Consider the following 24061-nt stretch of genomic DNA (forward strand, 5'->3'; position numbering starts at 1 on the left):
TCCATGACGTTATTGAGCCATCACAGACAGTTACACTCATTCTGAATGTATGGTATGATATCAAAACATGTATTCATTGAGCTGATGCTTTCATTCAGATGAGTTTTCAATGGAAACTTCTTGAAAGTTGTGGTGGTCACAGACAATCAACCCATCTCGGTTCTTTAAATGTGTTGCGAGCGAGGACATCAAGAAGCGTTTCATCAATTACACCTGACGCACGTGTTTATAATAAAGAAGTGCCTCCAGTGTTTGACCAACAGGACCCACACAACAATTCAGTGCTACGGATTCAAACAGAAACTCAAGATGATTAATAAACATCTTATTTATTAAATATACTCAAAGAACAACATGGAGATACATTCACACTTAACCTTTGGTTACACTTAGTTACAAGACTCAATGGAATGATGAAAACGCAAGACAAAGACATTGACTAGAAGGGAACTAGAGAGAGTTTCTCGTACCAAACACTCGCGGTGGAAAATGGCTACTGCTCATAAAATAACACAACGGGTAAAACCTGAACACAATGTTTAAGGTGGAACACAACATATTGCACTTTGCTTAGGTGACAGTGCTTTGAACATACAAAAGGAGTAAAAACATGACAATTCCATTTCAAGCGTAAAGAAACGTCTCTGTCAGCTGTCGAGTCTTGAACTTTGGCACGTGTGCAGGTGTGATGTCGTCTCATCCAGTGTGCTGCCGCGCTTACAGTATATGACTACAACTCACATTGTGACATCGCAGAATAAAACTGGCAAACTAATTTCTGCCTGTATGTAAAATCATTTGAAAGAAAGTAAAATAACTTCATGTACCAATTAAAACAAACACTGCTGTCTTATAGAAAATGACGCCCACAGCGATTCAGATGTAACTAAAATGTAAAATCAGTTTTTAGCATTTAAACATTTGTACAAGGTTGAAATTGGTCATTACACTTTGTTATAAAAGTAAAGTGATATTAAATGATTATAGAAAAAAATAGGTTACGTAAAAATATATATATATATATATATAAGAATATGGGTTTGTACAATATATTTGGCAATGCAAATTTTTTTCTTAAGCAAGAAGACTTTCTCTCTTGGATGTTAAGTGATGCATAAATGAACTTGAATGCCGTCATGAATTATTCATGAGCACAACTTACCCTTTACAAACAATTGAGTCAAATATCACAATTGAAGTTAGTCACATAAATGATTCTGTTAAATGATGAGATGGTTCAATACGTATAATGTGATGGATGTGGATTCACAACATGAGCTCGTTTTAGTCTCAATGCTTTAAACTGCACTAAAGGCCAGTCTCTACCACAAGTCAAACCTCTGGTTTCTCACAAGTCAGGCGGGCGGGTTCATGTGCTGGAGGAATCAGGGTACGGAAGGAACTTGGTGAGTTTGGTTGGTGAGCCGAGGATCTGAACCTCTGGATCCTCACTCGTCCTGAAGAAAAGCTCCTGATCTCTTTTCTTCTGGTTCAGCTCATCCTCCAGAACCTGCGACATCACACCGGTACATGATACCACATCCATTTACTGCAAATATCTGGAAAAACACTTGAGCAACATTAGATACAAACCTTCTTGCGGCTCTTCAGCTGATCTCTCCAGTCCTTCATCTGATGATTGTGCTGTTCGTCCAGAGACTTCAGCCGCTGTGTCTCGTTCTCGATCAGCAGGTGACACTTCTCATTCTGCACACACACAGATCAGATCAGATCATCACGCCTGTAAAAGCAAACCTCTCCTCCCGTCAGGACACGCCCCTCCTCTCACCTGCAGCTGCTGCAGTTCTCTGATGTTCCCCTCGCACTGACCAATCATCTCTCTCATCTGATTGTCATGTTTCTGCTGCTGGTGCAGTCGCTCGGCCTTCTGACGCTTCTCCTCCAGCCTGGAGAACTGAAGAAAGACGGAAGAGAAGAACACCAGATCCGTCAACATAACGTACTCTGCAGACAGATCCACTCCTTCAGGAGCGCTCTTCTTCTATACTAGTACACATAAAGCTGTTCTGCAGTGTGACATTGAGTTATGGATGTGCAGGAGATTCCACCTGTTTGATCTTCTCGCGGTCTTCTGCTGAACTGCCGCTGGAGGTGATCCTCAGGCTCTTCTTGAACATGGCCATGCGTGTTTTTCCCTCGCTGCGCTGGATCTTGGGCAGTCGGCTCTTCTCCTGCTGTTGTCTGGCCTTCAGGATCTCAATCATGCGCTGGTTATAACACTGCATCTGTTCCTGCTCCTGGAACACAGAGTCGGAGACATCACAACCCACCCCACTGTATTCAACAACATTCAAAGGCCAAGATGCCACAACGCAAGTTGTCAGACCTTCTCGTGTTTCTTGAGGAGCTGATGTCTCTGAAGAAAGTACTGATCCTTCAGCTGCTGTTTGAGGAGCTGATGTCGCTCATGAAGACACTTCTCCTCGAGATCCCAGATGGTGGCTTCTTGATCTGACACACAGACAAACATCCCAGAGTTCACGCTACAGCACAATCTCAGCAAACAGCACTTTCAGTCTCTCGGATCGGTTTTTCCAAACGTGCCAACAAAACAGTTTGGATATTGGTTAAAATAGATCTAGAAACTGGATCCTCCTCGTGTGTACCTCTGATCAGATGCTGTTTCTTGTCGAGACACGAGCGCTCCATCTCTAAGATCTCTTGTTTATTTTCAGCAATGATTCTCTTTAGAGTCGAGTCGAGATATTCTTTCTGATCCGCCAGGAACTTCTCCTCCTGAACACAGAGAGTCAGACATGAGAAAACAGAATCAGCGCGTGTCAGCGTTCACGTGCACAAACACCACCACCATCATCATGATGTACACACCTCAGTTTGTTTCATCTGAAGGAAATTGTTCATTTTGATCTTCTTACTGTCTTTTCTTTGACTCCTGGGCAGTTTCTCCAGCTCTTGTTTCACCTGAGAAAGCCCAAAGCAAATCTAAATGCATTTCTGCACGCTCACACACACACACGCACACGCACGCACACGGATATTTTCTTTTATGTGATCACCTCTTTCTTCTTGTGTTTCATCTGCTCGAGGAATCGGATGTAAGCTTTCTCCTGCTCGACTCGGATGCGTTTGCCTTCATCACGCACTCGTACGGTGTGATCCATCTCCATCTTCTCAATGCTCTGTTTCTGCTGTTTCTCCAGATTCTCCAGCTCAGTGTCATAAAACTTCTTCTTGGCCTGTGACACATACAGCAGACACATCTTCATTTATTTTAGCGCATGAATGCATTTGAAATAGGTCAGTGCAGACTGCGGAGAAACGGATCGCACACGCCTGTGTAGGAGCGTAAACAAATGTTTGTCCAGTGAAAGTCTTGAACATCTATTCAGTCATTATGTCACAGGGACTCACGTTCATCTCCTGGTCAAATCTTCTCTGCATCTGATCTCGCTGATCTTTGAGTTTCAAGTTGAGCAGCGCTTGAGCTCGCTGTTGTTCCTTCTGCAGCAGACGCAGCTCTCGCAGCTCCTGACGCCTGCGCACACATCATCTGAGGTTTCATTCACGTCTTTATCACAAACCCTTTTTACATTTTTAACACAATTTAAAATGTGTTCAGTGTCATTCAGGCTTAGCGTGAAGAAGTGATGTGACAGACTCCACACAGAGGCGGATCAAACCCCACATTCACTCACTTTCACAATGAACGCATATATACTAGCAGCTCTTTATTGGTGATGTTATCATGCGTGTCGTATTAAACCTGATCCTGATCACAACATCTGTTTTCATGTGTTCCAGTAATAAGAATCCTCATGAATACCGTCTGATGTCTGAGACGTGTCATCACATAAGATCACAGTGTACAGTCCAACATGACGCTTGGACTCTATAAGTGCAAAACTGATTCCGGGGTGAAATGTGGACATGATGGTGTGTTGATGTGTTTGTGTGAAGTGTAAGGCTGATGTCACACCACTAGGTGGCAGAAGGGTTTGTTTTTCTCTATGGAACAGAACGGAGCTCTGACACGACACCGGTGGAGTCTGAAACGCTTCTTGCATGAAGCACCTGAAGCTGAAATCTGGACTGAGAGACTTGCCTGAGAAATCTCATCTCCTCGTCCTTCTTCTCATCATCACTGATGACTTTAGATGTGGTGACGCTCACCTCGACACCATCAAACAAGAATATACGAGTGCGTTTCAGCGTCTTCTTGTAATCCTGATGAGAAAAGAAACAGATGATAAATGAACCATAAACACACAGGGCGGGGTGCTGTGAGAGAGAGAGGGGCCGGGGGTCATGAACAGGAAGTGGTGAGATTGATCGTCTGACAGGAAGTGCCAGCCGTGTTTCTCAAGAGACGTGAGAGTGAACTTCCCCTCACAGTGTCAGATTTCTCACGAGCGTCATGAAGACATGAAGAGTCTTTCAGGATCACACAGCTAACACTCGTCTCAACATGAACATCACTCGCGTCTGTGTGTCATATAACACGTTAGTGTTGAGTCAGCAGAGTAAACATTGACACATCCTCCCTAAAAACACAACACTAAACAGACAGCGAGCGAGCGAGTGCGGGTTCACTCCTACAGGTCTCTGGACATGCTGAGGAATCTCTCTCTCTCACACATCAGTGAACCAGAGAAAGAGTTATTCTTCTCTCACAGAAGCACAGGCTGATGGGATACATCACACATGAGTCTCTGATGCACAAAACAATGAACACGACACACAACAGTGAATGACTGACAGACAAAGAGCCTTTGATAGAAAACTCTGGAAAATCTGAAGACACGTCAACGTGAATGTTTCTCTGTCTGCGGCTGCGCAACACAAGTCAAGAGAGGCGGAGAGGAAGGAAACACATTTTACAATCAAGCTCTTGTTAATGATGCCAAAACACCAGTTTTCCATGTTTTGGTAACACAACTCTAGTGAAATGTACACAGAAATAGAGTGCAGGAGCAGTGACTGAACATCTGAGGACTTTATTATATGATGATGTGTGGAGAGACACAGGGGCGCTCTGAACACATGCAGACCTGAGCGCTTATGCTCCATTTATTAAGTGTATAGGTAGACACGCGCGCAAACACACACACACACACGCGCGCAAACACACACACACGCGCGCAAACACACACACACAGATTCAGACACACACACACAAGGTCAGTGTTGCGCTCCTCTCCCTTCTGTATAAACAGAGCTCTGTTCTGTGCAGTCAACACAAGTCATAATAATTCCACCCATAGATCTTTATTACAAGCGTTCCTCTTCAGCTACAAACAGCTGTAACGCGTCCGAGCACATCTGTCTGTTCTTCAGTGGAGTTTTGGACTCGTTTTATTATAATATGTCAGTTTGAAGTCATGGCAACTCTGAGTCCACCAGACATTCCACATGCTTTACTGTATACAGCTGTGCACTAAGTGAACATCTCCACTGAAACGGATCTGAAGTGACTTCTGATCTGTGTGTGAACAAATACCAGTCCTCATGTAAAGCATGTGATGTAGGTTTAATCTGACAGAAGAGAAACACACGTACCCGTACAGAGAGGGTGCCGGCATCCTTGTTGACCGACATGTCACCAGACAGGTCCAGAATCAAAGCATTCACATCCTCCACAAAAGTAGATGACCTGTCGCTGGCGGCAGAAGCGTGACGGGTGGGCTCCAGGGCTCGAGTGGGAGATTTCAGTGATGTCATCAGCGGTTTCTCTGTGCTGTCCGATGAACCCGACGGTTGTTCTGTTCTCAGAGGTGAAGGGTCACAGCTCTCTGGACTCTTGGGCTCATCTTCAGAGGTGGGAGTCATTTTTCCATCCTCAATGCCGGAGTCAGAGCTGGAGGTCTTACCTGACGCCTCGCTCTCGGGTTTGTCTTGATCTTCCTCGCTCACGTCGTCCTCCGTCTCTTTCACCAGGGTTTGGCTGGACACGGGGGTCTTGGGCTCATCCTCGGCTTCAGCGAGGCGCGTGTCATGTGAACGGTCCCCTTCTAAACTGATTTCAGAGGGGTCTTTACATGGAGCCTAAAAACACACAGAGATGTTCAGCATGCATGCCTAAAAAAGCAACTATCCCATCATGATTATAGTTTTGACGGCGGTGATAAATGACCCAGAATGACATCAGAGAGACTGAAGGTTATTTTAAGAAGCACTCGCACTATTGTGCCGTGTCATTCACTCTGTAGTAGAAGGAAAACCTAGAATAGACGTGGGTGGAGACGCATGGAAGTGACATCACAATCACATTGTGCTGTGTGGGTCACGTCTGCGTTTCCTTCCACATGAATACAGTGCTGCATTATTACAGGACACGCAGGCCTGCTTTCAATTGCAATATAGAAGTAACTTTTATTCAAATGCCCGAGACTGGTGTGACAAAACAAGGGCACTGACATCTCTGAACATTTACAATATCTGACATATGTTTATTTAGAACTACTCTCTGGATTTTGAGAAGTCGTGCTTTCACAATGCACTGCAAAAAATGACGTTCTTCCTGAGCATGCTTGTCATTTTATAGTACAAATATGTTCCCTTGACAAGATATTTAGTGTGGTTTTACGAAAGGAAATATACCAATCAGGGATGTTAAAGACAAATCTGCTAGCAGGGTGAGAACGATACAGTTGAATGCACTCGAGTGTATTATTCTCACCCCATTGGCTTTTGGTCAAACAAGAGTAAATGTGTTTAGTAAAAGATGTTTTCTATGGAACAGTGCGTTCATCATCATCATCAAACATGAGCGAGAGAGTCAAACCGTACAGACGAGAGATCAGCTGGATCATCCTCTTCTCCTTCTTCATTCTCGTTCTCGATCTCCTCTCTCACCTCGGCTTTAGCTTCAGCCACCAGCTCTCTCAGAGGACGGTTATTCTTCACCGAGCTCACAAACGGATGCTGAACACACAACAAACACATGATTACACAACAAATAGAATCAGTTCAGACGTCACGAGACAAAACCTCAAGTTTTGAGATCAGCTCAACCCCATCTTCAGTTCTTAAGCGCCGTCAACACAAACCCACATTTATTTTGATATACACTTCATGTCACATGTCATCGTTTCGTCATCTATAATTCTTTCAAATAAACGCCCTGTAGAGTTAAATATAATGGACATCGTTCAACAGACTGAACCCATAATAATCCACTACAGCTGTGACATCATTCTCCTGAAAGCCAGAACGTGATTGGTCAAGCGTCATATTGTGTGTACGTGTTTTTTTTCACCAATTAATTTCAGCTGAAATGAAAGTGAGTGCCTGGCGCGGGCGGGTGTCTGTGTTAGAGCGAGCAGCTGTGTGATGGAGAGAAGCGCTGAGCTCATGTGTTATTCAGCTGAAGCAGCTGCTGAGCGAGACATCCACTGCAGATCAATGACTCTCACTGCGAACACATCATCACTGCACACCTCACATCATGTGCTTCACTCAACACAACAGCAGGACACAGTGTACGGACATCAGATATCACTCGACCCTACAGACCCAATTCACATCACTGTGATTCTATACAGAGAAGCTCACCGGACAGCGTCTTCTTCAGTTCAGACGGGATCTCTGTGTGAAGAAAAGCTTTCTGCTTTTCATCAGAGACTGAACGTGTAGTATATTCACACAGCAGCAGGATGTTGATTTTGACCTTTTCTACAACCTCAATGATGATGATGAGTGTGATATTCATACACTGGAAACACTTTGATATATTCCACTCAATGTGTGTTTGCTCACCGGAGCTTTGCTGTGGATGTCAATCATCAATAAATAATCACATCTTAATAATACATATGGCAGATCATCATCAATGTAATGTAAAGCAGCTGACAGTGATGTGCAAATGAACACAAAGCTTCTGTTGTGTCCTTGTGTGTCTGTCACAGCCAATGAAACATTGACAAACACATACGACTTCCTGAACCCCTCGATCACGGACTTCACATCAACAGACCTCATCCGACTGAAGCACTTTTCACTTGACTTCCATGTGGAGAGCACATGCACGGCTCTGGCCAAAATCACGATCATCACCGCCAGAATAACCCATAAACATTTTTCCTTTTATAATAAAATAATGTGTTATCAGACAGAGACAGACATGAAGAGGTAAAGCGACTTCATATTCAGCAGATCTGAGGTCAGCTCTGTGCTCCAGTAGATCATGGCGAGATATCCAAGAGCAAGAATGAAATGAGTGTTTTAGAAGAGGAAGTGTGAGGTCTGTGATGAGACGCTCGGGGGTTTCTGAGGGCGTGCCCTGTACACATCGTGCTCACTTCAGCCAAAGTGTGTGTGTGTGTGTGTGTGAAAGCTCTTACTTCTAGAAGCTGAGCAGCCGTCGGCCTTTTCTCAGGGTTTTTATCCAAAGCTTTTTTCAGGAAATCCTTAAACTCCATTGACCTAAAACACACAAAACCCTTCAACATTCACCCAACAAGACTTCATCTACATATAAGTGACCCAGTCGGATTGTGAAAGGATGAGATCTCAGAGAAGAGCGAGAACAGCGTGTCTGTCTTACAGTAAACACTGCAGAGGGTCTCGGTGTCTTACCACTTGGTGGGCTGCTCCAGGCTGGGCGGTTCAGACTTGGCTATTTTGAGCAGAACTCTCATGGGGTTGAGCTCGTGATGGGGCGGCTCGATCTGAGCCAGCTCGATCAGTGTGATGCCCAGAGACCAGATGTCTGCTTTATAGTCGTACGGCGCGTCCTTCATCGTCTCACACATCACAACCTCAGGAGCCATCCTGAACACACCACAGGTGATCACACACAGAAGATAATGTGAGTCTGATAATGGAGTATGAATGAGTTCAACAGCACGCACCAGTATGGAGTCCCAATGAAAGAGTCTCGTCTCTGAAGGGTTTTGGTGTTTTTTGCAGAAACGCCAAAATCAGCTGTAATAAAAAACCACATGATGAGATGTTAGATCTTAATCACTTCTGTTGAATATAATCATCTTCATGATTAGAGCTGTGGAGTATGTGTGTGTGTGTGTGTGTGTGTGTGTGTGTGTGTGGTTCTTGTGTGTGTGTGTGTGTGGTTCTTGTGTGTGTGTGTGTGTGGTTCTTGTGTGTGTGTGTGTAGTTCTTGTGTGTTTGTGTGTGGTTCTTGTGTGTGTGTGTGTAGTTCTTGTGTGTGTGTGTGTGTGGTTCTTGTGTGTGTGTGTGTGTGGTTCTTGTGTGTGTGTGTGTGGTTCTTGTGTGTGTGTGTGTGTGGTTCTTGTGTGTGTGTGTGTAGTTCTTGTGTGTGTGTGTGTGTGTGTGTGTGTGTGTGTGTGGTTCTTGTGTGTGTGTGTGTGTGGTTCTTGTGTGTGTGTGTGTAGTTCTTGTGTGTGTGTGTGTGTGGTTCTTGTGTGTGTGTGTGTAGTTCTTGTGTGTTTGTGTGTGGTTCTTGTGTGTGTGTGTGTAGTTCTTGTGTGTGTGTGTGTGTGGTTCTTGTGTGTGTGTGTGTGTGGTTCTTGTGTGTGTGTGTGTGGTTCTTGTGTGTGTGTGTGTGTGGTTCTTGTGTGTGTGTGTGTGTGTGTGGTTCTTGTGTGTGTGTGTGTGTGTGTGGTTCTTGTGTGTGTGTGTGTGTGTGTGTGTGTAGTTCTTGTGTGTGTGTGTGTGTGTGTGGTTCTTGTGTGTGTGTGTGTGTGTGTGTGTGTAGTTCTTGTGTGTGTGTGTGTGTGTGGTTCTTGTGTGTGTGTGTGTGTGTGTGTGTGGTTCTTGTGTGTGTGTGTGTGTGTAGTTCTTGTGTGTGTGTGTGTGTGTAGTTCTTGTGTGTGTGTGTGTGTGTAGTTCTTGTGTGTGTGTGTGTGTGTAGTTCTTGTGTGTGTGTGTGTGTGTGTGTGTGTGTGTGTGTGTGTGTGTGTAGTTCTTGTGTGTGTGTGTGGTTCTTGTGTGTGTGTGTGTGTGTAGTTCTTGTGTGTGTGTGCGTGGTTCTTGTGTGTGTGTGTGTGTGTAGTTCTTGTGTGTGTGTGTGTGTGTAGTTCTTGTGTGTGTGTGTGTGTGGTTCTTGTGTGTGTGTGTGTGTGTGTGTGTAGTTCTTGTGTGTGTGTGTGTGTGTGTGTGTGTAGTTCTTGTGTGTGTGTGTGTGTGTGTGTGTAGTTCTTGTGTGTGTGTGTGTGTGTAGTTCTTGTGTGTGTGTGTGTGTGTGTGTGTGTGTGTAGTTCTTGTGTGTGTGTGTGTGTGTGTGTGTGTGTGTGTGTAGTTCTTGTGTGTGTGTGTGTGTGTGGTTCTTGTGTGTGTGTGTGTGGTTCTTGTGTGTGTGTGTGTGGTTCTTGTGTGTGTGTGTGTGGTTCTTGTGTGTGTGTGTGTGGTTCTTGTGTGTGTGTGTGTGTGTGTGTGTAGTTCTTGTGTTGTCTGTTGGCCTGACATTCTGAAGCTCCATTAACTGACACTCAATGCGCACACACACACACACACACGCACGCACACACGCACACGCACACACACACACAGAGGAATGAAACAACATCAGTCACAATCTGCACTCCATACCCTTTAAAGCCTTTTTTCTAAAGTCTTCCTGTACCTGCATGTGTGTGTGTTATGAACAGAATGAAGTTGAACAGAATGAGTAAGAGATCTTTTCCAGATACACAAGACATCAGATCAGATGTAAAACCTCCACATGACCGTATCAGAGGAGTCTTGTGTTGGTGTCTGTGGGCGGTCTATGCAGGTTTAAAGTGCTTCTCATACAGTATAAACACACTACAGGTCAATATAAAACACACACACCAAGTTTAATGTCTCCATCCAGCATGAGCAGAATGTTCCCGGCCTTCAGGTCTCTGTGAATGATCTTCATGCTGTGAAGATACTGAAGGGCCTCCAACATCTGTTTACAGATCACCCGAATCTGAGCTTCCTCGAGAGGACGATCCAACTCTACACAAACAACAACACACTCACAAACACATCTGAACTCTGAGTGACGCTTCCATGTTTAGAGACTTGAGAAGAACACATGGAGGTGTAAGATCAGCTCACCTAACATCGTGGCGTCCACCGCTCCTCCTGCACAAAACTCAATCATGATCTGTGGGAACACAACATCAGGGTCACCTGAAAGTCAGCACATTTGATGGGATTTCATTTCCACCGACCAATCAGAATGAAGTATTCCAGAGAGTGGTGTAATGGACACAAACACAGCATGACACATGAACATAGAGAAAGAGACGTGACACTCCAGGTGACAACAGGAAAGCCAGATGTTTAATGGTTCTACAGCTGAAAACAGATTGAGCATTTCAAGCGTGTTGTTTGGAGACATGACGGAGAAACGTTGACATTAAACCCCAAACTTTTCTTCAGATTCAGACTTCCTGTAAGAGAGTAGAGTGATGTGTTTGTGTATTAATGATGATGATAACAATCTTCTGACAGAAAACTTTTGTGTGTGTATGAAGAGAGAAGGGTTTATATCTGACATCACACACAAGCAGGACTGTCCAGAATGTGTGAAGGCTGCCATTTAAAGTATGTAACCTACTGTGTGTGTGTGGCATTTCCTCATCGTCACATGTGCTCTGATCAACACCACTAAAGGAGGTTCAGATGTACAGTGAGTGAACCGACACACTCAGGATGCATAGAAATGAACATTCTTGGCCGAATACAGAACACGGCTTTTCAAATTTATTTTGCCAATTTGTTCACGAGTGCATGAACTGAATGGCCAAAATACTTTTTATATTTTGTCTTTTCAATGTAATACAATACAACTTTAAATTAATTTGAGCAAAACAAATGCTAAATAAAGCCCCCCCCCACCTTCATGAACAGCATGTGTCAGGCCTACAACTGACTGCTGAAAGAATGTACTGAAGTCTGTACCCTACAGCAAAACACTTTATTAAGAGTGTCTTTCAACATCATATGCATAAAGGAAATCTGTTGGATTATTATGGGCTACACTGCTAAATGATTTATACGCAATGGGTTCAGATCTCTCCTCCAAACTGCGCTGACCGTCACTGTTCTTTCAGAGGGATCCCTCACTGGCCGCCGGATGCACACAACACACTTTGACAAGTAGGTTAGATCAGGGAACTGTGTGCACACCGTTACTATCTACATATGCATGTCATTGGCCATGTGTTTGGACCGGGAGGAGGAGAACTGAGCGGTTGCTTGCAATTCACAACCTCGCCTCTAGTCTAGATATTACTGACTGGACCTTTAAAGACGCTCTCAAGTACTACAACATCTGCATGACCTCCCTTTAAAACGCTAATGAAGGTAGTTTCTTAGATTGCAACGCAACCAATCTTCAAAGCGCTGAAAGTGCGTAAAGACATCGTAAAATTTGATTAATTAATAGAATGCGAACAATTAATATCATTTTTGTGCAAACAAACAAAACTAACCACTAAATAAAAATACTTCCTAGTTTGAGTTAGTTTCCAAAACTAGGCATTTTGTGCTAAATAATGGGAGATGGAAAGGCATTTGTTGAACTTTGAAAAGATTCTGTTTGAATTGAAACCTGGCCAGTGAAACCTCATGATCCTTTAACCCTTTACATTCCAGACACTCTTGGCATACTGTACAGTACAGACAAAAACCATCATGATTCCAGTGTGACACCACATCTGTAACCAGAGGAACCAGTTCATAACTACAGCCGTCACACATGACTGGAATCCACCAGAACAACCAGTCTGACCACAACAACACTGACATCATGAGAGGATTATTACTGTGATTACTGAAGAAACATATGTTCATGAAAGATGAGGAGGACACATGAATATCAAGACACACACAACTCAATCAATCACAATAAACACGCCAATATCCCCCTGTAAGCGAGTCTGATGACACACTGTCAAGTGAAGAACAACAATCATCACCTGTGTTTGTGTCTGACAACAAATGTTCAGTCATTTCCTCTTACAAGCATTTTCTACTGAACATCTTTATAGCCAGACACTTCATCCACACCCTCATATAACACGCACACAAAGAAGATTTCCATCTTTTATCCATTAAAGAGTCTCTATATACTATGTACATTGACATTTTTTACACATGTGTTTTCAAAGTATCAAATTGTCTCTGCCGTGAATCTTTGTCATTTCCTCCACTACACAACACATTATACTCTCTCTCTCTCACACAGCGTGTCGTCTATGTAGGGCAGAATACTGCACACTTCACTGGAAATGACAGTAGTTCATACACATGTGTGTGACTGTAAAGCTCATGATAGAATCCAAAGCCCTTTTCCTACACATCATGTCACTGACCGAACACATCTCATCAGACCTGTCCTGTCCTGATGACACTGCAGGTGTTGTGACATATTGAGTGTTTTCAATGACATTGGGTGGAGCATACAGTACAAGATTATTCATGAACTTCCTGTTTCACTGAAACCAGCAGGTGTGTTTACCTTTGAGACATCTTAAAGTCATTTCATAATGTTAGCAATGATCATTGACTCTCATAGTAGGACAAATGAAATGGTCGTCCAAGGGGTCTGAGAACGGTTTGCTTTCCTACATTCTTACTAATTTGTCGTTTTGTGTCCAACAGAACAAATAAATGATACAATATAGTTTCCCTACTATGGTAGTGGATGATATCCCAGAACTGAAAATTGCTCACATTCTTCCAAATCTCTTTCGCTGTGTTCAGCAGAACAAAGACATGTATAAAGGTTTGAAACAACCTGAGGGCGAGTAAATGAATGTTTGGGTGAACGGTCTCGCAGTACTGTAATGATGTGATCTGCGCAGGCAAAAAGCACTTTCTATGCATGGAGCTAAACTTTGCTGTGTTTGTTTCGTCGTAACAATTGCTTCAAGTCATGGATGTGGAAACTGCTCATGCCGACTGAAATGATGACTATTTTGATGATATCATTTATTTGTCAGATGTGTTCTGGTCATCAGCGTGTCTTACCAATAGTTTGCTGTCATAGAAGAAAGCGTCGAGCAGTTTGACGATGTACGGATGGTTACAGGATGCCAAGATGTCGATCTCCACCACGTAGTCCTCCAGCTCCTCCTCACTTTTGGTTTCGATTACTTTAGCCGCAGCCAGCACACCCGTTTCTTTATTCCGAGCCTGAAAGACATGAACGCTTTCAGTGTGAATCACTTCTGCTGCGTGCTGTATACAATCATCATCACCAAAGCTGAAATAATTTACATTACTGATGCAGACACGCTTCACACACTATTTATTCAACATATTATATATCAGACATCACGTTCATATAATGCACACACTTGACAATGTGTAACATCTCCCGACAGACTAGATCACACACATCTACTGTGACAAAAAATACAAAATAAGAGTTTCATTATATTCGGGATTGGATTTAAGTCAAGTCAAGTCAGCTTTATTTATATAGCGCTTTTTAAAATTTTCATTGTTACAAAGCAGCTGTACAAGAAAACATTGACTACAAGTAAAACTTGAAAGGTTATGGAAGTCAAAACACAGGTCAAATATCAGACACACAATAAATTCCTATATGCAGTGTTAATTAAATAAGACTACCAAATTCTAGCAGCCCCCCCGGCCAGGCAAACAGTGCAAAACAGTATGCAAACGGTGGCGAGGAACCCAAAACTCCATTGGAGGAGAAAAAAAACCTCGGAGGGAAACCAGGGCTAACCAGGGGATTCCAGTTCCCCTCTGGCAAAAACTGCAGCCTCTGCACAAGCTCGACAGTGCTTGCACAACAAGGCAAAATAAAAAAAGTTAGATTTAAAATTATCATTAATAATCTAATAGTGGCTGAAGTTTTGTAGGGACGTCACTTCCTTCGTCCAGCATTTGTCAGGTCTAGGAATGGATTGCGCCCTGCCCGCTCCGCTCTTGTAACCTTGGAACAATGAGACAAGACTGGCTGAGAGTAGAGTACTGTTCTGCACTCTTTGATGCAACAAATGCATCAGTTGTTATTGGAAGTGTCCCTGGTTCCGGTTGATCTAGCTAGTGCAGCCTAGATCTTTGAAATACATATATTATGATAATGTAGTGTATGCAAGATTAAAAAGATGCGTCTTTAGTCTAGATTTAAACTGAGTGAGTGTGTCGGCCTCCCGGACATTGCAGGGAAGACTGTTCCAAAGTTTAGGCGCTAGATAAGAAAAGGATCTGCCGCCTGCACTTGATTTTGAAATTCTAGGTATTACCAACTGACCTGACGCCTGAGAGCGTAGTGCACGTGATGGACTATGATACGTTAGAAGTTCTCTCAAGTAGTGAGGAGCTAAACCATGCAAGGTTTTATAGGTAATAAGCAAGTTTTTAATGTTTATGCGATGCTTTATAGGTAACCAGTGCAAGGTTGACAGAACCGGGCTAATATGCTCATACTTTATTGTACGCGTAAGAACTCGAGCTGCCGCATTTTGGACCAGTTGGAGTTTTTGTAATAGGCCTGCAGGGCAACCACCTAATAGTGCATTACAGTAATCTAGTCTTGATGTCATAAAGGCATGTATAAGCTTCTCCGCATCTGATGATGACAGCATATGACGTAATTTAGATATATTTTTAAGATGGAAAAACGCAATCTTACAGGTGTTGGCGACCTGGTTCTCAAATGACAGAGTACTATTGAATATAAAGCCAAGATTCTTAGCTGAAGATGAGGGTTTTATGGAACATCCATCAATAGTTAAGCAGTATTCTTGGTTGTTACGTAGGGCGGTTTTCGGTCCGATAAGTAGCACTTCAGTTTTGTCCGAGTTCAGTAATAAAAAATTGCTACTCATCCACTTTTTTATATCGATTATGCATTCCACTATTCGATGGAATTGCTGTGTTTCATGAGGCTTCGAGGAAATATAAAGTTGCGTATCATCAGCATAACAGTGAAAGCTTATTCCGTGTCGCTTTATTATATCTCCTAGAGGTAGCATGTATAATGCAAAGAGCATAGGCCCTAAGACTGAGCCCTATGGTACACCGTACTGGACTTGCAATTTGCGTGATACCTCATTGTTTATTGCTACATATTGAAAACGGTCGCATAAATAAGATCTAAGATTTAAATCATACACTGGAAGTCAATAGGCCCCAATGTAGTTGAATAATTAACATTCTTCAAAATGTCTTCTTTCGTGTTCTAATGATAAAGAAACTCATACAGGTCTGACATGACACATGATGAATAAATGATGTCAGACTTCTTGTTTTTGGATGACCTATGACTTTAAATCTGCGTGACTGTACGAGTCATGCTTGACTAAACAAACACTAACTAACAAACACAAACACAGGGGAATAATGCCCGGCTGGGAATGGAAACACACGGCCAGAGGATGAATGTGGATAACAAAGACATATATGATGGTGTTTGTGCAGAATGTTAATTGAATAATACTGAGGTACAGAAGGAGTGAAATACATCTGCAGAACAATCACTTTTCATCCCACAGATTTACAGCGAAGGTTGAGTCACGTCAGGTCTTTAGATCTGTGCCGGTGTCAAACCTTAGCAACCTGCACCCGGCCACAGCACAACACGCTGAAAGCACACGCTAACATCATGAGAGAGAAGACATTGAGCTGACGGTGTGATCTGCTCGCTCCTCGTGAGCTGGAAACCCACTTACACATGAGCACATTACAGCAGTGACACAGGAGTGACCTTTAACCTTTCAACAACATCCATGAACACGGCCACACCTGAAGAAACACCATTCAACATGTTCTTCAGACTCTCAGATTGACATCAAGAGCACTTCCTGCGTGCGTGACTGGTCTCTTCAACACTTTCATTAGCCACACACATCTCTCAGTGGTCAAATTCATCATGGTTTTATCTTTACAGTGAATGTCAGTGAACAGTGAAAGCTTTGAGAGAACTTTAAACGTGTGTATGAACACAAACCCCACAGTATGTGCACAGTTACTAGTGAACGAGACTGTGTGTTTGTGGACCTCCTTCTGTATTAACAGCTAAATATTGACACAATGTCACAACATCAAATATAAAGTGATCCTACTGAAGTCTGAATGTAACAACACAATGTGTAACCGTGTGCTTCCATCCATAATATGAGTCTTAAACAATAGACAAACCATGAACTATAATACACTGTGTGCTGTATTCAAACCCTGAGCTGGGATCATTCACTTCTGTATTTACTCATGGTGTGTGTGTGTGTGTGTGTGTGTGTTGTGTTCATCTCCACCCAAAGAGAAGACGCTCGCTCTTCTTATCATCACGAAACCCACAGCACTGAACACCAGAGATTAAGGGAAACACATGACCCCTGACACACACGCGTCTCATCAATAAATAACAGATCTTAACATTAACTAACAGCACAAAACTCCAAGAGTTCACCACCACACGGCCTGGCATCAGCCTTTCCACACACAAAACAAACAAAATAACATTCATGTGACATTCGATTACAATCAGGTTACAGGGTCTAAAGTGGACCTTTTTTTAAAACACACAAAAACATCCATCAGGGACGCAAACTCAAAACGCAAAAAGTTAACCCCAGAAAGGGATACTCTGGGTTTGCCGTTTCAGAACGCGAGGTATGTCAAACCTGCGACCGTAAGTCAAGCCCGTTTCAGAAATCGAGGTATCTTATACTGAGAGTGAGTAACCATAGTAACCTACTCTGTGAACCTAACCTGGTCAGGAGCAGGTTTTATTCCACTAACCCGAGGTTTGTTACAATCTCCGCCCCCTTTAGAAGAGCGAGCGGTGTTGAAATTGCCTTCGCCGTTTGTTTTTTTCAATCGTTTTCCTTAATCGCGCACAATTTTGTCACACAGACATTAAAATGGCAGTCCGTTTATTCAGGAACCCGTAGATGAGGAAGCTGCATTCATTCAGAGAGAGTTAGATTGACGTCGGGAGAGAATATATGGTGAAGCCACGTTTGGACGTTTTATCACATCCGGAGTATTCCGCGATACTGTTTTGCTTTACAGTCCATTATATACAGTGGGTACAGAAAGTATTCAGACCCCCTTAAATTTTTCACTCTTTGTTATATTGTAGCCTTGTTATATTTGCTTAAATCATTTAAGTAAATTTTTTTCTCATTAATGTACACACAGCACCCCATATTGTTGACATTTTTGCAGATTTATTAAAAAAGGAAAAACTGAAATATTCAGTATTCAGACCCTTTGCTGTGACACTCATATATTTAACTCAGGTGCTGTCCATTTCTTCTGATCATCCTTGAGATGGTTCTACACCTTCATTTGAGTCCAGCTGTGTTTGATTATACTGATGGACTTGATTAGGAAAGCCACACACCTGTCTATATAAGACCTTACAGCTCACAGTGCATGTCAGAGCAAATGAGAATCATGAGGCCAAAGGAACTGCCTGAAGAGCTCAGAGACAGAATCATGGCACAGATCTGGCCAAGGTTACAAAAACATTTCTGCTGCACTTAAGGTTCCTAAGAGCACAGTGGCCTCCATAATCCTTAAAGGGAAGACGTTTGGGACGACCAGAACCCTTCCTAGAGCTCATCTGAGCTATCGGGGGAGAAGAGCCTTGGTGAGGGAGGTAAAGAAGAACCCAAAGATCACTGTGGCTGAGCTCCAGTCGGGAGAAAGTCAAACATCACTGCAGCCCTCCACCAGTCGGGGCTTTATGGCAGAGTGGCCCGACCGAAGCCTCTTCTAAGTGCAGGACACATGAAAGCCCGCATGGAAGGACTCCAAGATGGTGAGAAATAAGATTCTCTGGTCTGATGAGACCAAGATAGAACTTTTTGGCCTTAATTCTAAGCGGTATGTGTGGAGAACCAGGCACTGCTCATCAGTCCCAACAGTGAAGCATTGTGGTGGTGGTGGCAGCATCATGCTGTGGGGGTGTTTTTCTGCTGCAGGGGCAGGACGACTGTTTGCAATGGAGGGAAAGATGAATGCGGGATATCCTGGACCAAAACCTTCTCCAGAGTGCTCAAGACCTCAGACTGGGCCGAAGGTTCACCTTCCAACAAGACAATGACCCCAAGCACACAGCTAAAATAACCAAGGAGTGGCTTCACAAAAACTCTGTGACTGTTCTTGAATGGCCCAGCCAGAGCCCTGACTTAAACCCAATTGAGCATCTCTGGAGAGACCTGAAAATGACTGTCCACCAACGTTTACCATCCAGCCTGACAGAACTGGAGAAGATCTGCAAGGAGGAATGGCAGAGGATCCCCAAATCCAGGTGTGAAAAACGTGTTGCATCTTTCCCAAAAAGACTCATGGCTGTATTAGATCCAAAGGGTGCTTCTACTAAATACTGAGCAAATAAGGGTCTAAATCCTTAGGACCATTTCAGTTTTACTTTTTTAATAAATCTGCAAAAATGTCAACAATTCTGTGTTTTTCTGTCAATATTGGGTGCTGTGTACATTAATGAGACAAATTAACTGAAATGATTTTAGCAAATGGCTGCAATATAACGGAGTGAAAAATTGAAGGGGGTCTGAAAACTTTCCGTACCCACTGTATATCATTCACAGACCTCACTCGTCGTGGCCCCGCTCTTACATCTGAGCAGATTCTTTGTACGGCCTTACGTTTCTTTGCTAATGGTGTCTTTCTATATAACACCGGGCATGTTAGCAAGGCAACTGTATGCAGAGCGGTAAGAAAAGTGTGCCTCGCTCAAGCACTTTTTGTACATTTGTGTTACGTTTCCTGGACACAAACCTGTGAGTTCCATCAAAGAGGAGATTCACAGGATTGCAGGTGAATGGTGTACATGTTGTTGTATTAAGTGCATTGATGGCTTCCATATTCCCCTCATCGCTTCTAAAATGAGGCCGATTATTTCAATCGGAGGTCCATCCACAGCATTAATATGGATTCATATATATATATACAGTATTATATATGTAGCAATCTTCTCCCACGCCAACTCGCTCTCTTTTGCTGCTGCTCGTGTTGCTCTTCTTTCTCTAAATGTGCTCATATTCGATGTATGCTTGAAACAGCACCTCCAATTCCACTGGCGAGAAATAAACTGAGCGCTTTTTGTCACGTGCTATTGCCATAGTGAATCGTGCTATCTTCGCTCAATTGATGATGTCTTTTTTAAAGCCGTGGTGCACTCGGAGTGGATTGAACTCATTGAAATCAGCTGTTCTGAAACAGGAAACTCAAAGAGTTCACATTAACTCTGTGTTTGTTGAATCCTTATTGAAACGGGCCCCATGCGTCAGATTCAACATCATTTGTTGATTTTCCCGAACTGTATTTTGAAAGAGAGAGTTTCTTTTACTGATCATAATGAAGATGTTCACAAGTGATGATGGGGTCGATGTGACGACTTTATTAAATCCTGTTTATTTAAACACAGCACAACAAGCACCGCTTACGTTTTCAGTTTCACTGACCTTCACTTCATAAGAGCTTTTTCTCAATGAGACCCTGAAGCATATAAACGGTGCGTTTACGGTGAAAAACATTTGTCACTGCTGAGCTCTTGTTTGGGTGCGAACAGATTGCTTTTTAACTAAACTAAGGGATTGGGTTAAAACATACAGGAAGTTTTAGCCTCTATGCTATCTGATATTTGCCTCCTGAAACAGAACACAGTCCTCCTCAAATCTGTTCCCTCACCACCAATAGCAGAACATCACACATATGGTTCTTTTGGGATTAAAGTGACCTGGACATCACATGTCTTAGTAAGATTCACATGTACTAATCTCATTGACCATCTGCTCTTTACCCCAGTCTTAGGGGTCAGATGGGTTAAAGTGACCTCAGATGTCATGGGGTATTTAAACCCGTCACAGATCGTGTAGTGGACAAAAGGACAAATTCAGCTCCAGCATTTCTCGCCGCCTACTGAAACTGCAGCACATTCCATCATCTTCCTCCACGGCGACTGCATGCGAGGGTCCCAGGAGTGTGTTACTGAAGACATACTCACTCCATGTCTCTTACGTGTGACAGGTCAAAGTGTGTTAGACACAAACATACATTTACATGGAGTCATTCAGCAGACGCTTTTATCCAAAGCAGTAAGCGATGCCTTCACATAAATGTGTATTTTCTGTTTTACTTTCAGACAAGACTTCCTGTTATCATAAAGAAAAATGTAAAATTCTACTACGAGAAAAGTTAAGCTCGTGAATATTAAGTAGGTGCGATGACGTCAGTCCAGCTTCCCTGTAGTAGGCGTGGCTCATAAATATTAAAGACGTGCAATGATTCGAGGATGACGAACGACGTCAGCGCGTCAACATTACTATTCACGAGGTCTCTCTTCGCCGTAGTAAAACCGGATTGTGAGTTTGGCAGCTAGTTTAACAGGTTTATGAACATCGGCGTCTCACCTTATACACTTTCCCGAAAGCGCCATCGCCCAATTCACCGATAATCTCCCACAGCTCGTGTGGATTCACATCGCGATGAACGTGCTCGTACTGCTTCACTTTCTTCTTCTTCTTGTCAGTGGGAAGCCGCAGGATCTTGTTGAATTTCGCAAAAGCCATTTTAAAACCTCCAAACGGCAGCCTCGAGCTTCATTTAAAACCACATGACGTTCTGATCAAACAAGGCGACTTCAAAAACTGAGGTGAAAAGTGTCCGACACTCCGCAGAAAGTTAAAACAACACGATAAAAACGGAGAAGATCAAACACTTGTTGCGGGAGTGTGAAGCAGGTGTGTGCCGGACTCACATGGCTCTCTTATCACCTGCCTCCGCTGCTGCTGTGAGTTTAAGAGAAACACGGAGACACGCCCACTTCACTCACCCACAGCATCATGGGATGTGAAGTTTTCAAGCCATCTCGCGTCTTCAAAGTTTCGCAGCTACAATTACAAACACTCAATATCACGAATTGTCTGTATGAAATGCTCATATATCTTCATTATGATATTAATGGTTAAAAAAGTGCAGAAAACTGACCTGTACAGAGAAAAAGTCAAAGTTCGAAACAAACGGTTGCACACAGCCTCCACCTAGCGGTTATGTGCAGTAAGGACAATGTCTGTCACGTTTAAAACACGTCAGGGTTAAAAGTGTCAATCCACATACATGTAGAATTGATCTGAACCTTTGAATATAGCATTTCAAAACGCATTCCTTTCAACACCAGACTATACATATACTGTGCGTTAAATTCGTTTTAAAATAATTACTGCAGAAATGCATTTCTGAATCATTCTGTTTCAATGTGTTTTTAACCATTTTGAAAGCTGCGTGTTGGCATTTGAAAACCAAGGGAAACACATTAACAACATTCTCTGTGTGTGTGTGTGTGTGTTTGTGTGTCTGAATGTGTGTGTCTGTTATGTTTGTGTGTCTGAATCTGTGTGTTTGTTGTGTGTGTGTGTGTGTTTGTGTGTCTGAATGTGTGTGTCTGTTATGTTTGTGTGTCTGAATCTGTGTGTTTGTTGTGTGTGTGTGCACACCCGTCGCTATGGGCGGGCCATAGGGGGCCGGGCCCGCCCCCAAAAATGCTTGTGTCCCCCCACTTGAGGCACAGATCTCTTAAAAAATACAGTAATTTTATATTATCATAGTTGCTAATTTTGTTTTGCATTAATGTTGCATTCTTTATCATTAAAACATTAATATATAAAGAAACAATGGTGTGATTTTGTTTGATTGATGGGAATCTACACTGCGACAGCCTATCACGGCCTTACTAAAAAGAACGTTAGGCTACGTACTTGACGTTGCCTACGTCAGTGTAGCCGCTCAACAGTTACCGCAAATTTTTAAAAACTGGATGAGTTTTCGCTTACTCGCTTCAGATCATAGACCGTATATAAGAAGATGGATATCCGTAAGTGGTTGAAAAGCCCACCAACAGTCTCCTCTGCCACAATTGAAACGACACCGACGCCTGATGTTGGAGAAGGAGACCCTGGACGACAGGCTGAGCCTGATGCTAGCTCCGTGGAGCCCGACCAGGGGCCTGGCAGGTCAAGTGCAACCGCGACTGGGGCAGCATTTGGGCCACAACAACTGCCTGTTGAATCAGTTGGTATGAGTGACCTCGGCACAGATAAACCCAAACAGGTTGTGTTGAAGAAATATCCAGTTAAAATGTTTGGTTCAAAAAAGCGATCATTTTCCTCTAGCTGGTATTTGAACAGGGCCTGGCTTGAGTACTCGGTGGAAAAGGACTCCGCATTTTGTTATGCCTGCAGGAAATTCAAATCTGCATCATCGGACGCGTCCTTCTCCATTAAGGGATTCAATGATTGGAAACATGCAATCGAAACAGGCAAGGGCTTAAATAAGCATGCAGCTTCAAAAGAACATTTAGCATGTGAAGCAATGTGGAGAGATTCAGAAAAACGTAGAGAGACAGGAAAAGAGATTTCCACTCTCTTAAATTCAGAGCAACTGGCTCGCAACAGATACTACATGTCAGCCGTAATTGATATACTGGAGTTTTTAGTGGTGAATCAGTTGCCGTTACGTGGAGATAATTCTGGTTTTGCCAGTGTGCTAGATGATAATAGCTCCATAGGGCTGTTTTTGTCTCTCTTTGAGTACACCATGCGCTAAGATCCCGAACTGACAAGGATTACAAAAACAATCCCACAGAATGCACGCTATACCAGCCCACAGATACAAAACGAGATTATCGAAATGATGAGCAAACTCGTGACAGAAGAAATAGTGCGACAAGTCAGCGATAGCTGGTATTCAATTAAAGTGGATGGCACACGGGATCCTTTAGGCCAAGAAAATATATCTGTAGTTGTGCGTTTTGTTGAGGAAAACTATGGTGTGTGTGAGCGCCTCTTGGTAATGGCCACATCTGAGAAAGGTGATGCAGAGCTCTGACAGGTGTCATCATTGATGAGCTTACCAGCGCCGGACTCAGCACGGACAAAATCCTCAGTCAGGTTTATGATGGCGCATCACTCATGTCTGGCAGGCATGGTGGTGTGCAGAAATTGCTCCAAAACAAGCTGGATCGTAACATACCATATATTCACTGCTTTAATCACCAACTTCGTCTGGTTGTGATTCATGCGATGTCCAGCGAAGCAGCTGTCGAGGATTTTTTTGGTGTATGCAACATGCTGTACAACTTCATCAGGAAGCCAACCGTGGCTATTCTGTACAAAGGCGATACCCT

General features: G+C 43.1%; 1 protein-coding gene across 1 annotated transcript; it reads right to left on the reverse strand.

Annotated features, from left to right (window-relative positions):
- Positions 1 to 312: 312 nt before the first annotated feature.
- On the reverse strand, positions 313 to 21710 carry stk10 (serine/threonine kinase 10). Its single transcript, XM_079486589.1, has 19 exons — positions 21291 to 21710; positions 13906 to 14070; positions 10984 to 11032; positions 10732 to 10881; positions 8832 to 8904; positions 8557 to 8751; positions 8322 to 8403; positions 6769 to 6903; positions 5539 to 6024; positions 4085 to 4206; positions 3394 to 3517; positions 3039 to 3218; positions 2851 to 2943; positions 2628 to 2757; positions 2348 to 2472; positions 2070 to 2258; positions 1790 to 1915; positions 1594 to 1707; positions 313 to 1510 (listed from the first exon to the last, which is right to left on the reverse strand). The coding sequence occupies exons 1-19, from the start codon at positions 21447 to 21449 to the stop codon at positions 1370 to 1372; spliced, it is 2838 nt and encodes a 945-aa protein (XP_079342715.1). The 5' UTR covers positions 21450 to 21710; the 3' UTR covers positions 313 to 1369.
- Positions 21711 to 24061: the final 2351 nt, after the last annotated feature.

Source organism: Barbatula barbatula, assembly GCF_947034865.1.
Source record: "Barbatula barbatula genome assembly, chromosome: 22".
NCBI classification, from domain to species: domain Eukaryota; kingdom Metazoa; phylum Chordata; class Actinopteri; order Cypriniformes; family Nemacheilidae; genus Barbatula; species Barbatula barbatula.

Excerpts from the sequence above, each read along its gene's own strand:
- stk10 (XM_079486589.1), bottom strand. The coding sequence starts at position 21,449 with ATGGCTTTTGCGAAATTCAACAAGATCCTGCGGCTTCCCACTGACAAG. Across the intron at positions 8,752-8,831 it reads TTCATTGGGACTCCATACTG|GATGGCTCCTGAGGTTGTGA; the intron begins GTGCGTGCTGTT and ends TGGTGTGTTCAG. Across the intron at positions 6,025-6,768 it reads ATCCAGCTGATCTCTCGTCT|GCTCCATGTAAAGACCCCTC; the intron begins GTACGGTTTGAC and ends GTGTGTTTTTAG.